This window comes from Alosa pseudoharengus, unplaced genomic scaffold (assembly GCF_046254945.1).
Source record: "Alosa pseudoharengus isolate Yale_2024_CS ecotype anadromous, Long Island Sound unplaced genomic scaffold, YU_APseudo_1.1 YU_APseudo_1.1_scf_19, whole genome shotgun sequence".
In the NCBI taxonomy this organism is placed as follows: Eukaryota; Metazoa; Chordata; class Actinopteri; order Clupeiformes; family Clupeidae; genus Alosa; species Alosa pseudoharengus.
In genome coordinates this window covers 34,363,976-34,377,024 of record NW_027468657.1, presented here as the reverse complement: position 1 = coordinate 34,377,024, position 13,049 = coordinate 34,363,976, and the positions used below count along the sequence as shown (strand labels likewise).

Genomic DNA, 13,049 nt, shown 5'->3' with positions numbered 1-13,049 from the left:
GCATAATTGGGGAATGTTTATTAAATACTGCAATCTTATCAAATCTGTATTTATAAAACATGTTTGTCTGGAATATGTCAAAGATTTTAGAAAACAAATAGCTTCAGAAGCACTGGGCACAATTTGGAAACTGGAAGATATTTTACATTCTAAAATAGTCATGAACAGAATTGAGTTATCAAACATTCTTTTAGTCCAGGAACATTTCAGGCATTTTCTATACAAGGAGGCCATCACAAATCTTTCTCGTGTTTCAGTAAGTGCACGAATTAACCAAGGCTGATTTACATGTACAAGATTGTAGTAAAGAATCAAGATGGGAAAATTCGTAACAAGGTACTTTATATGGTGTGCACACATTTGTACGTTCACTGAGCAATGCCCAAGTATGTTTTACAAATGGTCCCCAGATTTTCCTTAAACTATTAACTTTAATTTAGATGCCAAACAATTTCTAAATCACAAGGAGATCCATCCCTGCCTGAACTATATAAAATCATACTTAGAAGCTAGAAAAGGTGACAGACTTGCAAGACATGTTGGGGGGGAGTGGCAGTGCAAACTAGACACCTGCCCTGAAGATCTCACAAGCTCACACAGTGTTCCATTCATTAGGTCTCACCCACCTTCCCTATCCCACAATATACATACAGTATACTAGCAGGTTTAAATGAGACTGGGGAGACATAGGGGAGTTACGGTAATCCTGTAGAGTTACTGGCATATTTTAAAACTTAAATCTTAGTATCAGAAACCAACATGGATAACCTTGTATGTGAAGGCACCAAAAGCTAAGCTGTGTAAACAAGGTGTTGTTAAATGGGAAGAAGAACATTTAGTGATTTGCATGGAGCTTGAAGGAGGGGGTGGGGGGGTAGATTAAAGGCCAGTCACACTCAAGACTGACTTCAGCAGAATGCAACCCACCGCTCTGAAAATACAGCTGTGCCTTGAGAAGACATTGCATGTAGATGAATTGCTGGACCTAATGACTACTCTAACCCTATGTTCCTGAATTTCAGGCAAATAGGTGATGCATAGGGTTGAGAAACTCCCACAATAGATTACATACAGTCATCCTTTCAGCCTATTGCAATCTAGCAGTAACTGTTACAGTAACAGTCTAAATTAAGTGTTTACAATAAAGATATTTGTGTTGTGTTGTGCAAGTTCTGTCAGGACACAGTGGAGGAGCTTCTCTGAAGGAGCAGTGAGTGGCAGATGTCGCACACACGGACAGGTTTGGGGTAAGAGGGCAGAGCCAGCTCATTACTGGAACAGTTGCTACAGTAGATGTCCCCACAATTCCGGCAGTGGTGCTGTACATGGATTCAGAGAGAAAGTAGTAAGATGGCTGTTCATGCAACAAAAGATCTTCACAAGGTGTCAGTTCAAAAGGGCTATTTGTACGGTTATTTTTAGTTTAAAATGTTAAAAAATAACCTAGAAATGGCAACAGAATTATAGTAGCTATATTGACATTATGACAAAAATGTCTATGCTCTGCTACCCAGATTTCCACTTAAGTGAGCATGATGACCAGCCAGAGACAGGCCGTCTCTTGTAATGGCACTTTGGACCTCAGTGGTGCTCAATCTAATACAATTCAGTTAACGTGTCAAACGATGTCTCGTTTGTTGATGTTTGTGTTTCTTAGCAGATGCCTTTGTCCAAAGCAACTTACATTATATTTGAACCAAAGAGCTAGCAAAAGACACCAGAGAGGTAGCTCATCCCTCCCTTCAGGGCTCTCTAAGAAACTCCACAAAATGTTTTGTTATTGTTTGAGGATAAGGCTGCCCCTACTTTGTTTGTTTCCAGTTCACAGAGCAAGAGCTGGGTAAGAAAACCTTTTTAACAGTGTACTCTAAACTGTTAAGTGTTAGAAATCGCTAAGCATATCGCTTAGTAATATGGTACAAAAACAAAATGTATTTGTTAAATATTACATTCATTTTAACACATTTTTACCTTTCTGCGTGAAATTGAGAACTCCTTCTGGCACTGCTTGCATTGTGTAGCTTCATCATCTTTCAACCACGCATGACCCTAATGAGTAAGTCAACAGGACAGATCTGATGCATCACCCATTACCAATCACTGGGAAACGCTTTTGTGTGTGACATTCAGCAAGAGCTGCAAGATTTTCCACAAAACGTAGCCAGTAATACTTCCGGTCATACAGAAAGACATCTAAATAGATTTACCTTCAACGCTTTATTCACCTCCTTGAAATCCTCCATTTTCAATTTGGACCTGTGAAACAGAATACTGATTACTCTTAGAAATACAGTGAAACCTAACCAGCCACATAGAACCACAGAAGAAAAATGTTTGCATTTAAAGGGAAATTCCGGTTTTTAGCACTTAGTCCCTTTTCTGGTTTGTTTTGGATGAACTAGAGTGGTGGACACCGAAATTTTGACGACTGGTCCTGTCTTGACCTTTCTGACTCGTTTTGAATCGCCTTTGACTACTCTGAGGGTCATTCCACGTCAATTCAACCAGGGCCCACGCACTTAGGTCTCAAAAAATTCTGAAAAAATTACCAGGTGTACCTATGTTACCCAGGAGACACACTGTAAAATTACTCTTATGTAAGATCAATACTTTCCAAGATACAGCCAGTTTTACAGGGGGAGGGGTGTGTCGATTTTTTCGGCCTCTTTTCTTTGTCAAAGTTCACAAGCCCACAGCGCAAGAACTAAACCATGTAGGAGGCTCAAATTTTGCATGCTGGTACATAAATAGGAATAGTATGTAGCAAAATAGTCACGTTTGGTCTGGATAATCCTGCATGGTCATAGCTGTCCCTCAAAGTTGATACAAATTTTACTAGAGTTTTTGGCTGGGCTCTGTTTAAGCCTTCAGAAGACATGTTTGTACATAGTAAGGAAAATAAATCAAGAGCCTGAGATAAGTAGAAACACTCTCACAAAAAACAATGAACAGAAAATAAATTCCTTCAGGGTCTGAACAGCAGACTTTACAAGTCTAAAAAAACATTTTGGTTCTCATTTTCAGAGCACCCAAACACCTTGTGGGAATATACAGATAAGATTTTTTAAATATTTTTTTCTTTATTCTCCATGATCTTTTCTTTTTGAAAACACCAATTTGACTTGTCTTATGCAAATCTTTCTTTTTCACTTTCCACCCTGAACATGGGCAAAATGCACCATTGACATCAATATGTTTTGTATAGAGCTACCACAGGTTACTCTATACAACCACAGGTGGCAGTGTGGTGACTCTATATAAAACATATTGATGTCAATGGGGCATTTTGCCCATGTTCAGGGTGGAAAATAAAAAAGAAAGATTTGCATAAGTCAAATTGGTGTTTTCAAAAAGAGGGGATCATGGAGAATAAAGAAAAACATATTTAAAAAATCTTTGTATATTCCCACAAGGTGTTTGGGTGCTCTGAAAATGATAACCAAAATTATTTTTCAGACTTGTGAGGTCTGCTGTTCAGACCCTGAAGGGATTGTTTTTCTGTTCATTGCTTTTTGTGAGAGTGTTTCTACTTATCTCAATAAGGAAAATAAATCAAGAGCCTATGTTGAGTACAAATATGTCTTCTGAAGGCTTAAACAGAGCCCAGCCAAAAACTCCAATACAATTTGTATCAACTTTGAGGGACAGCTATGACCATGCAGGATTATCCAGACCAAACGTGACGATTTTGCTACATACTATTCCTATTTATGTACCAGCATGCAAAATTTTAGCCTCCTAAAGGTTTAGTTCTTGCGCTGTGGGCTTGTGAACTTTGACAAAAAAAAGAGGCCGAACAAAATCGACACCCCCCCTCCCCCTGTAAAACTGGCTGTATCTTGGAAAGTATTGATCTTACATAAGAGTAATTTTACAGTGTGTCTCCTGGGTAACATAGGTATACCTGGTAATTTTTTCAGAATTTTTTGAGACCTAAGTGCGTGGGCCCTGGTTGAATTGACGTGGAATGACCCCTGAGTGGTTGCCAACAGGCATACTGTAGTAGACTACTCAAACATGCCGTAAAACAACCCTTAACGTTCGTTTTCAAAACTGTGCAACTCACCGAGTGGTAAGTGGTGTTCGTTGATGTTCCAAAACAAGTAGCTTAGCGAAATACAGTTTCTGTCGTGTTTTATTTGCCATTTTTGTAAAATCCCATTGATTTCTGTTGGAAGACTCATTGCACATTGATATTACTGCGCCACAGTCTGCTTCAGGTTCAAATATTGAGCAGAAGTTTATACGCGGTTGTGAGGTGTCTGAATAAATAGTTCCACAATAGGCCTAGCAAATAAGACGGCTGGAAATCATACATTGCGCCGATATTTTGCTTTTAATAATCAACGAACACCACTAACCACTCAGTGAGTTGCACAGTTTTGAAAACGAACGTTAAGGGTTGTTTTAGGACATGTTTGAGTAGCCTACTACAGTATGCCTGTTGGCAACCACTCAGAATAGTCAAAGGCAATTCAAAACGAGTCAGAAAGGTCGAGACAGGACCAATCGTCAAAATGTCGGTGTCCACCACTCTAGTTCATCCAAAACAAACCAGAAAAGGGACTCAAAGTGCTAAAAAAAAAGGAATTTCCCTTTAAGCTTGGCCTTATAATTAAAGTCAAGATCGTCCCTTGAAGAGGCAGCTTGTTGCCATATGAGGGTGGAGGGACACTCACTGGCTAAGGTGGAGGCCCATCTCCTGGAGAGCCTGCTCCTGCTCCTCACAGGTCTGCTGGAGCTGAGTCTTCTCCTGCTGCAAGTCCAACAGCTCCTGGAGAAACCATCAGACATTTACCTGAGCATGACACCAAACCCCATATCCAGCGCTAGACAACTATAGCAGGTATTATACCTGCCATCACCACATTTTCGTAATGTTAAGTTACAGTCATAATGGTGTGAGTCAAGAGTGTTTCTGTTTACATTGGTGAGTTGATTCTCCTAAACCTCACACTAGTGTTGTAGTACTCAAGTCCAGTCTTGGTCGAGACTATTTTTTGCTTACTCTTTTTTTGCTTTTGTCTCGGAATTGAAAGCAAAAATACTCGGTCTTGACTGGGCCTCGGCCTACATTGGAAGGAGGCTCGTAAATTTAAGAGAGACCACGAGACCCCCCCCCCCCCATTTTTTTATTGTGTATATTTCATGGTATATTATAAAATATCCACCATTACAAATATTCTTATTTTAATTAAAATTATAATATTTACTGGCATTAAAATATATCCCATGATGCTATGCTGTGCAGCGCAAAGATTTTGAAAGATACAATCTTTGTCCAAACAGCACTAAAGTTATTATGAAAAGAATAGCTTGACCTACGGTTTTTGCCTAATCTGTCATTCCAATATGTGCCTCTGGTTGTGATAATTGACATGATGAGTGAACACATTTCTAAAGGAAATTTAAAGAAGAAGCACAGTGCAGAGAGCACATTTTTACGCAAGCTGATAACAGAGACACCTGGAACAACAACATTTTCAGCGCAATCATGAAAATCTACTCTTTTTCGGTCAGTCTCGATGTGGTTTCAACTCCTAAAGACTCGGTCTTGCCTCCTCAAAGACTCGGTCTTGACTCAGTCTCGGCTGCATTTAAAAACCAACGGTCTCGGTCTCAACTCGATCTTGACCCTTTAATTAAAGACTCGGTCTCGACATATGCGGTCTCATTCCCATTACTACCTCACACTATCCCATTGTATATATCTGGATGACCTCCATTACTCTGACTCTTCCGCCTAGTGGTCAGCCCTGGTGTGCGGAGTGGTAGATGTGGCACTGACCGTCTGCAGGCCCTGCAGCTGCTGCAGCTGGGTGCGCAGCTCAGTGCTGTTGTCCTGCTCCCTCTGCAGGTCCCTCTGCAGACCCTGACGCTGCTCTCTCTCACTGCGCAGGTCACTCTCCAGCCCCAGCCTGCCACACAGCACAGCAAGGTTACGACAGCAGGCCCATCACAGCACCCAACCAGCCTCCTACTCCAACATCTTGGGTTGAGGGGTTGAACTAAACACTGTTTTTAGTCCATTAAGATTCTATTCTGGTCGATTTTGTTACACATACCTCAGTGAGTCGAGGTCAGTAAGCTGTTGCTCTAGAGCCTCTACTTTCCCCTCCAGCTCCAACCTCATGTCCTTCTCACATTGGTCAGTCTGTTTGCGGGCATGTTCGGACTTCAGTAACCTTAGGACATGTAGCAGAACATACTAAATGCATCCACAGCAGCCAGACACCAACTACTGCTACAGAACATCAATTCCCAGAATTTCCCTAATGTTATCAAGTGGCACAGCTATGTGAATGTTCTATAAGGCCATGGTTGTTTTGACTTAATGATGACATTACATGTCCAAGTTAGCCCTATAACTTAAGCCATATTGTTTAACATTTCTTTTTGAAGTGGTCTCCATGTTGTCACCTCTCCTCCAGCTCTTTCATGGCTGCCTCCATGCGGTTCATCTTCTCTACAAGTTTCACTGCGTCCTCCTCCTTCTTCTTCACCAGCTTGCCTGTTTCCTGCACAGACCAAAGGAGCAGTTCAGATGCAGTCACATGATGGCCCATTCTAACGATGGGAACACCTCAAAAAGTAAAGTCTTTCTCTGGTGAGTGATTATGACAGCAGGATGTCTACCGTGATGTTGGCTTTTGATAAGGTGATGACGTGAAAAGGCTTTTTTTTTTTACATGGAGTAAACAAACAATACCACAAAAAGACTTGTGTGCAAAAGGACAGTTACCTGAGCTTTGTTGAACATCTGCAGGTTGAGGGTCTTGACCTGGTCCAGCTGCTGGCGGAGAGCGGCCAGTGTGTCCTGCTTCTCATGGGTGTCCTTCTCCAGCAGCTTCATGGCCACTTCCATCTCCTGCTTCAGACCCACCTGCAGCTCCAGCTCCTTCTCAAGCTCCTGAACTCACACAGCCACATACAATTAAAGTCACAGTCACAGTACAGTACAGCACGTCTAAGGAATGATGGTTCATATTAACCCCTGTGCGAAACTTAAATGTACAGACATATAACCATATACATAAGAAAATGTTTTTATAGTGCTAAGAAAATTGAGGAACACTGTCTAGCAATTGTATCTTTAGAGATACAAAAAATATTTAGTACACCTTTAACACACAATGCACACAGGTATGTAAACACCCCCTCAAGAAAACACTCACAACTCATACAAACAAAAATAACAGACTTAGGAGACATGACAATTGCCATCAATCATTTCAGGATCTGTTGCCATCGTAACAAAGATGAACACTTTGAAGCTTGAAGTCCATGCTGGATGAAATTCTCACCTGCCGGATGCGTTTTTCCTCCCCGTATTGCTTCCACACAACATTGTACATCTCATCCAGGCCTTGCCGTGTCTGTCGGTATGTTTCTAGCTCCACCTGACTGTCCTGCAAGGTGGCCTGAGAGCAGAGCATCAACATACTAGTGAGTCCTACTATACCATCACAACATAAATTCTCATTTGTCTAGGAATGGTGTACTAAGTGGATGTTTTCACAATTTGAAGTCATGTTCTGTGGGTGTCGACTTTGTGTAACATCACACATTTTGATTGTGTATGATCATATGAATAAGAGAACACACCATTATTCCCACAAGCCACGCCACACTGACTATTCTCCATGTAGGATTCTTGGGTCAGAGCGTGTGTGTGTGTGTGTGTGTGTGTGTGTGTGTGTGTGTGTGTGTATGTGTGGCAAAATGTGGAGAAAGACATGTACCTCTTCTTTCTTTTGGCTGGTTTGGAGGATGGAGGCATTCTCCTGTCGGAGCTGCTCTTGTTCATCTCGAAGTGAATTGATCCGATCTGTCGCTGCTGTAAGCTGTACAAAATGTTATGATTTATTGGTGGAAGGAAATAAGGAATGCACAGTATTGCATTGCTTCTGATGTTTGATATGGCAATAATTTCAAACTCATTTCAAACTCAAGTTCTATCCTGTACTAGAATTAACCATTTACTCTTTTGTGGTGCCCTGTTCATTGCAGAAACAGGCACATTTACTTTCATTATACCCTAAATGAGGAAGAAATGTAGACATTAATCATGTATAAATAAGAAAATCCTTTCAATTTGGTCTAGATGTACGCAATTTTCCATATGCTATTTTCAAATAAAAGTAGGTCTCATCTTGTTTGGACTTGCCAATTAACTGCCAGGAATATCTGCAAAACTCGCAGATGCTGAAAATGCAATTCTTAAGCTGTTACCATACCATACTATACCATACCATGTTGTACTGATAATATTGTACTTCCCTATCAGACATTAAAACTAAATGTGGCAGCTACAGCATTTAGAGGGAAATGCAGTCTTATATTGAAGCCTGTTAACAGACAACTCACCTCTTCTATTAGCTTGGAGTTGGTCTTTTCGAGTGCATCCATCTTGGCCTGCAAGTCAGTGACTGTACAACTGAGGTGTCTGTTCAGTTCCTCAATGTAGTGCTTCTGGTCCAAAATGGCAGTCATTTTATCATCACTGGCAACAGTAGAAGTGAAGAGATGATCAGATGAGAGGGGAAGAGAGAGATTTAAAGTCTGTCATCACAGACACCATCTATGATACTCACTCTTTGGGGGTTTCACTGTTCTGTGGATCTTTCAGGTACAAGGAGAAGTCAATGACACCAACCTATATTAATCACAAACAGTCAGAATTAAGTCAGTATTCAGAGTCTGTGATCTGTCAGTGTTCAGAGAAAAGTGACAGCAAGCATGTGTTTCATGACTTTCATCATCCATAATGTCAGCAACCCAAGCAGTCAGAAATGTGGGTTTTGTTTTGATTTGGTGAACAAATAATTTAGGAACAAACATCCAGGATGTATTCTCACACAGCTCAAGAACACAGCAGGATTTCTGGAGGTATAGACAGTAACATGTCCGTGACTGTGAATACATGTCTGTCCAAAACTAAAGATGGTAATAACAGAATAACAACATAAGAGTTGGATACAAATGAGCCTCACCTGCGAGTCCAGGTCTTCTCCTTTCACACAAAGGTTGGCATCAATGACATTTAGTCCCACCAGCATACCCACAATTACGGTCCCTTCTTCTTCTAGCATTAGTGCTCCAGGTTCATAGAAATCCCTGACGAAGACAGGGACATCTAAATCAAGCATCATGACATCAATATTACCCAAGAACACCCTCAAAACACACAAGATCACATATTAAGCAACATTTCTCAAGCGCAAAAGGAACGTCCCCAACTCAATGAACACACACAAATAATTCAGGAAATTGACATAACATACATCAATAACTAAATAATAATCAGAGAGTCATAGTGTGATGTGCTGCTGAGGCGGCACGTCGTCACAAATGTGCCAGCCAAATCTTTTCTAGAAAGACCAGTGGACTACATTCCTTACATAGGCTAGGCTTAAATGATCAAATATGTTCTCTTAGTAGGTAGTACATCTGGCGAGTTTCCATTAGAGGTGAGGTGAAAGCGGCTAAAAGTGCTGTAGTGCATATGCCAGACCAGTCGATGGCGCCGTGACGGCCATGCAGAGGCATTTAATTCACGTAGAAGACAAAACATTGTTAAAACAGTTTCTTAAAGCAGTGGCATGAAATAAGGAGACTGCAGACAATTTAGTGGAATTTGAAATGCTTTTGCATTAGGTCTGAGCATGTTACACTGGAGAAAACATTAACATGCGTTAGTCATAGGTTATAGTAAGCTAATGTTTAACTAAGTTAAGCTAACGGTGTGCTTCTAACTTAGTCACAAAAGGCTGATACCTTGTAAACATAAATCATGACATTAAAATGTTTCATGATAAACAAATGGTTTGGTTTGTTCTGACAAGCAGCGTGTCAGGTCGAGTGCTGTGGCTGAATTGAGGGGTGTGGTTATGTTGTCATAAAATTGCCGGCTTTGCCGTCTACATGGCAAAAGTTAACAGGCGGCTTCAAAAAATCTCACTTCGGAACCCGGTTACAAACACTATCGGTTACAGCCTCCTAAAATGCCTGGGTCGTGTAGTCGCAAGGCCTAACCGATAAAATAAATTCACCGGTTTCAAAAAAACAGCGTTGTGTAGACGGGCCCTTAGTTTTACAGGGGCCGGGGCCATTTGTTTGTGTCTCCTTTAAAACGAACCGCCCTGTAACACAATGTTCCGGGAACTTCTATGGGGCTGAATCAAGTCCCTACCTCAGAGGAAGGAACTTCAGTGCAGCCCCCATAAACTCCTGCAGTGGTGTGAGATATAAACGAGGCGTGAACGAGGTGTGAATGGAAGATGACAAGCTGATTTGTTTAAATGGAGCCAGGCAGCAGCACGTTACAGCTAAATTAATTACAGGTTAAGCTAGATAGATAGATAGATATATAGATACTTTATTGATCCCCAGGGGAAATTCAAGAAATTAGTTATTAGCTTGTTGAGTTGAGGTAGCTTACACTGAATGAACAAATGTCCACTTAAAATACGTGTAAATAGGATTTATTAAATAATTACAAATTGAACCTACATAATGCAACATTTAATTTGGAAAAATTATTCAAAGGTAGCCTATGGTCAACTGAACTGACTTCAGTTCACTCCATTTGAAAGGTACTTGCGTAAAATAGGCTTAGCTGTTGCAAAAATGTTGATGTTTAAAACCAGCACGGATATTTTTCGTCTCCAATGTGGATAGACTAATTTACGTAGTAAGAATGTTTAGGTTACCATAACTGCACATAAGCAAAATGTTAATACTGGTAAATGATTTAGCCAGGGTGTATCAGTGTAGGGATTTGCTGCAGCTGCTATGCCATTTTAGTTAATCTAATTAGCGCTGTGATCGTGCAGCAAAAAAGGCTGCATACGGGTAGGCCCTGTAAGCAATGGAAACACAACGGCGCTGAATACTGAGGCGTTCCTGTACCTGTCCCCTTTACCTGGGCAGTGGGCTGAATACCTGTAATGGAAACTCAGCTATGGTGTAGACCTATCACAACTTACCCAAGAAGATCTTTTCTATCAATTAGGGCCTTCATGTAGTCTGCCAAATTTTTCTGCATCAGGGACAAGTGAAGCCAGGCACGTGCTCTCCCAAGTCCTGTCCTTAACCAAATAAAGACCAAGCAGAGCATTTAACACCATATGGGTGGTGTAGTGTAACTATTAGGGAGTGACTGTAGGTAGAATAGAAATATATTAACATATTATATATTAATATTATTATATCATAATTGCATAATTCATACGTACTTGAGGCCAGGCATATCTCGTACACTGGTGGCAATATCTGATGATTCTGGACACAGTTTCTCAACAACTTCAAGGGGACCCCATATTGACTTATTCTGGCTGATGAAGGATTTCTTCGCTGCATAGTTACAGGGAAAATAAAAGGTGTTTACCCGCACAATGTACTCTAAGAAAGTAATTTCAGCAGAACTGACATCAGTCTTTTTCCAAAACTGCATGACAGCAATACCTCCTTCCTTCTTTCACACACAGAAGGGGAATTTAGGGAAATAAGAAAGCTCTTTCAGAACCACTTCAGGCTGTTCTGAAGAATGGCAGTTTAAAACTCAACCTCATAAACACACCAGTCCCCTTCAATTGTTCCACCCAAAGACCCAAAGTTTACTTTTGACTGGTATGATGCCACTGTAGATGACATTTGGACCACATTTTGTTTTAAATTGCTTTGGCAGTTACTGGACACCTGATCAATCGCACCAAAAGCTCTACCAACCCTTTAATCCGTGTTTTAGGCAGTGCTCCAGGACTACAAAAAACTGCTGCAGTGGTGGATAGTCCGAGTCCAGGGTCCGACCCAAACTAAGTGAAGACTGTATGAGAACTTTTATACTCAGTTTCATCATGCTGAGGAGATTGGACCTCTCCACGGTCATAGGGTCTTTCACAGCTGCATAGACACAGATAAGAGGTTACAATACGCACAAGACACATATCAAATCCACGTAGCTCTTATTTAGGCCTACTTTGGTAAATGTGCAATGTTGATACATACCAATGGCTTGTTAGCCTAACTAACATTTTGGAATAGCAATGAAGTCACTTTGAACAAATAAAAGCCTAGCGAAACTGATATCATTGTGCAAATGAGCTTATGATAGAGGAAGACGTGTCAACTGTAGAATGAGCGTTGGAGAGCGTTCGCTACGCAGAATGGACAAAGAAAGCTTTTACCCGTGGTTGTGGTGGTGGTGGTCGTTTCATTGACCGAGGGAAGTTCAGTCGGAGAGCTGTTACTTGCAGACCCAGGCGCTGCGTTCTTCAAAGCTGCCCCGTATGTGTTTACTCCACTGCTAATCGTCTCGCTTGCTTTCCGTGCCAGCGATAGAATAGGTGCTGACCAAGTGCTTTCAGCTGCCTGTCTGTGTGTCTGCTCTTCGTCATTACAGTTTTCTTTGTTGTCTTGAATAAGTTCCGAGGCGTCTGGTTCTTCATCTTTGGCGTCGCTATTTTTCTCTACCGAGTTTGTCTCTTTTGCCTCTTCGGCCATTTTTCCCAAAACAAACATGTGATTCTAGACTAGAGCAATCTATAGTGATTGATTCTAGTAGACATCATCAATCGAAATGTGAATGTGTGATCAACTGCACAGATCTAGACAGACGTAGACGTAGCCTAATAATGCCCTACTTGCACGTCCACTCATTTGAATAAAAAAAATATATTACTAGGCCTATAATAATAATAATAATAATAATAATAATAATAATAAAAACAACAAGTGACACGTACAAAAGTAAACAACCTCAATATCGTCATAGCCTTCTATCAATTTGAAGCACTGGATATTTCACTAGGCTATGGACAATGCATAAAAGATAGGATATAGAATATTTGAGTAATTTATAATTATATAAATGCAGCAAACAAGTTAAGAACCTGGCAATCTCCAAAGTTTGGATTTGGTGTGGATTTTATCTGGCCATATAGGTATTAGCCCAGGTAACATTTCATCCAAGTCACTCTTATTAGCCTACCATAAAAACTCTATTAAAAGCCTAGTCCCAATTAGACGCACGCCCCTTTTACTGACCC

General features: G+C 40.8%; 1 protein-coding gene across 2 annotated transcripts; it reads right to left on the bottom strand.

The window, feature by feature from the left end:
- Nucleotide 1: 1 nt before the first annotated feature.
- Nucleotides 2-12,528, bottom strand: rufy1 (RUN and FYVE domain containing 1). Of its 2 annotated transcripts, none has more exons than XM_076292573.1 (17): nt 12,189-12,528; nt 11,731-11,904; nt 11,238-11,355; nt 10,989-11,090; nt 8,994-9,117; nt 8,595-8,656; nt 8,368-8,503; nt 7,743-7,844; nt 7,305-7,421; nt 6,743-6,910; nt 6,421-6,518; nt 6,066-6,185; nt 5,789-5,918; nt 4,680-4,774; nt 2,208-2,256; nt 1,972-2,049; nt 2-1,319 (listed from the first exon to the last, which is right to left on the bottom strand). In XM_076292573.1, the coding sequence occupies exons 1-17, from the start codon at nt 12,520-12,522 to the stop codon at nt 1,176-1,178; spliced, it is 2,151 nt and encodes a 716-aa protein (XP_076148688.1). In that variant the 5' UTR covers nt 12,523-12,528; the 3' UTR covers nt 2-1,175. The 2 variants fall into 2 exon arrangements, with proteins under 2 accessions (XP_076148688.1, XP_076148689.1); XM_076292574.1 differs by having other exon boundaries at nt 8,595-8,651; nt 9,043-9,117.
- Between the last annotated feature and the right edge of the window lie 521 nt (nt 12,529-13,049).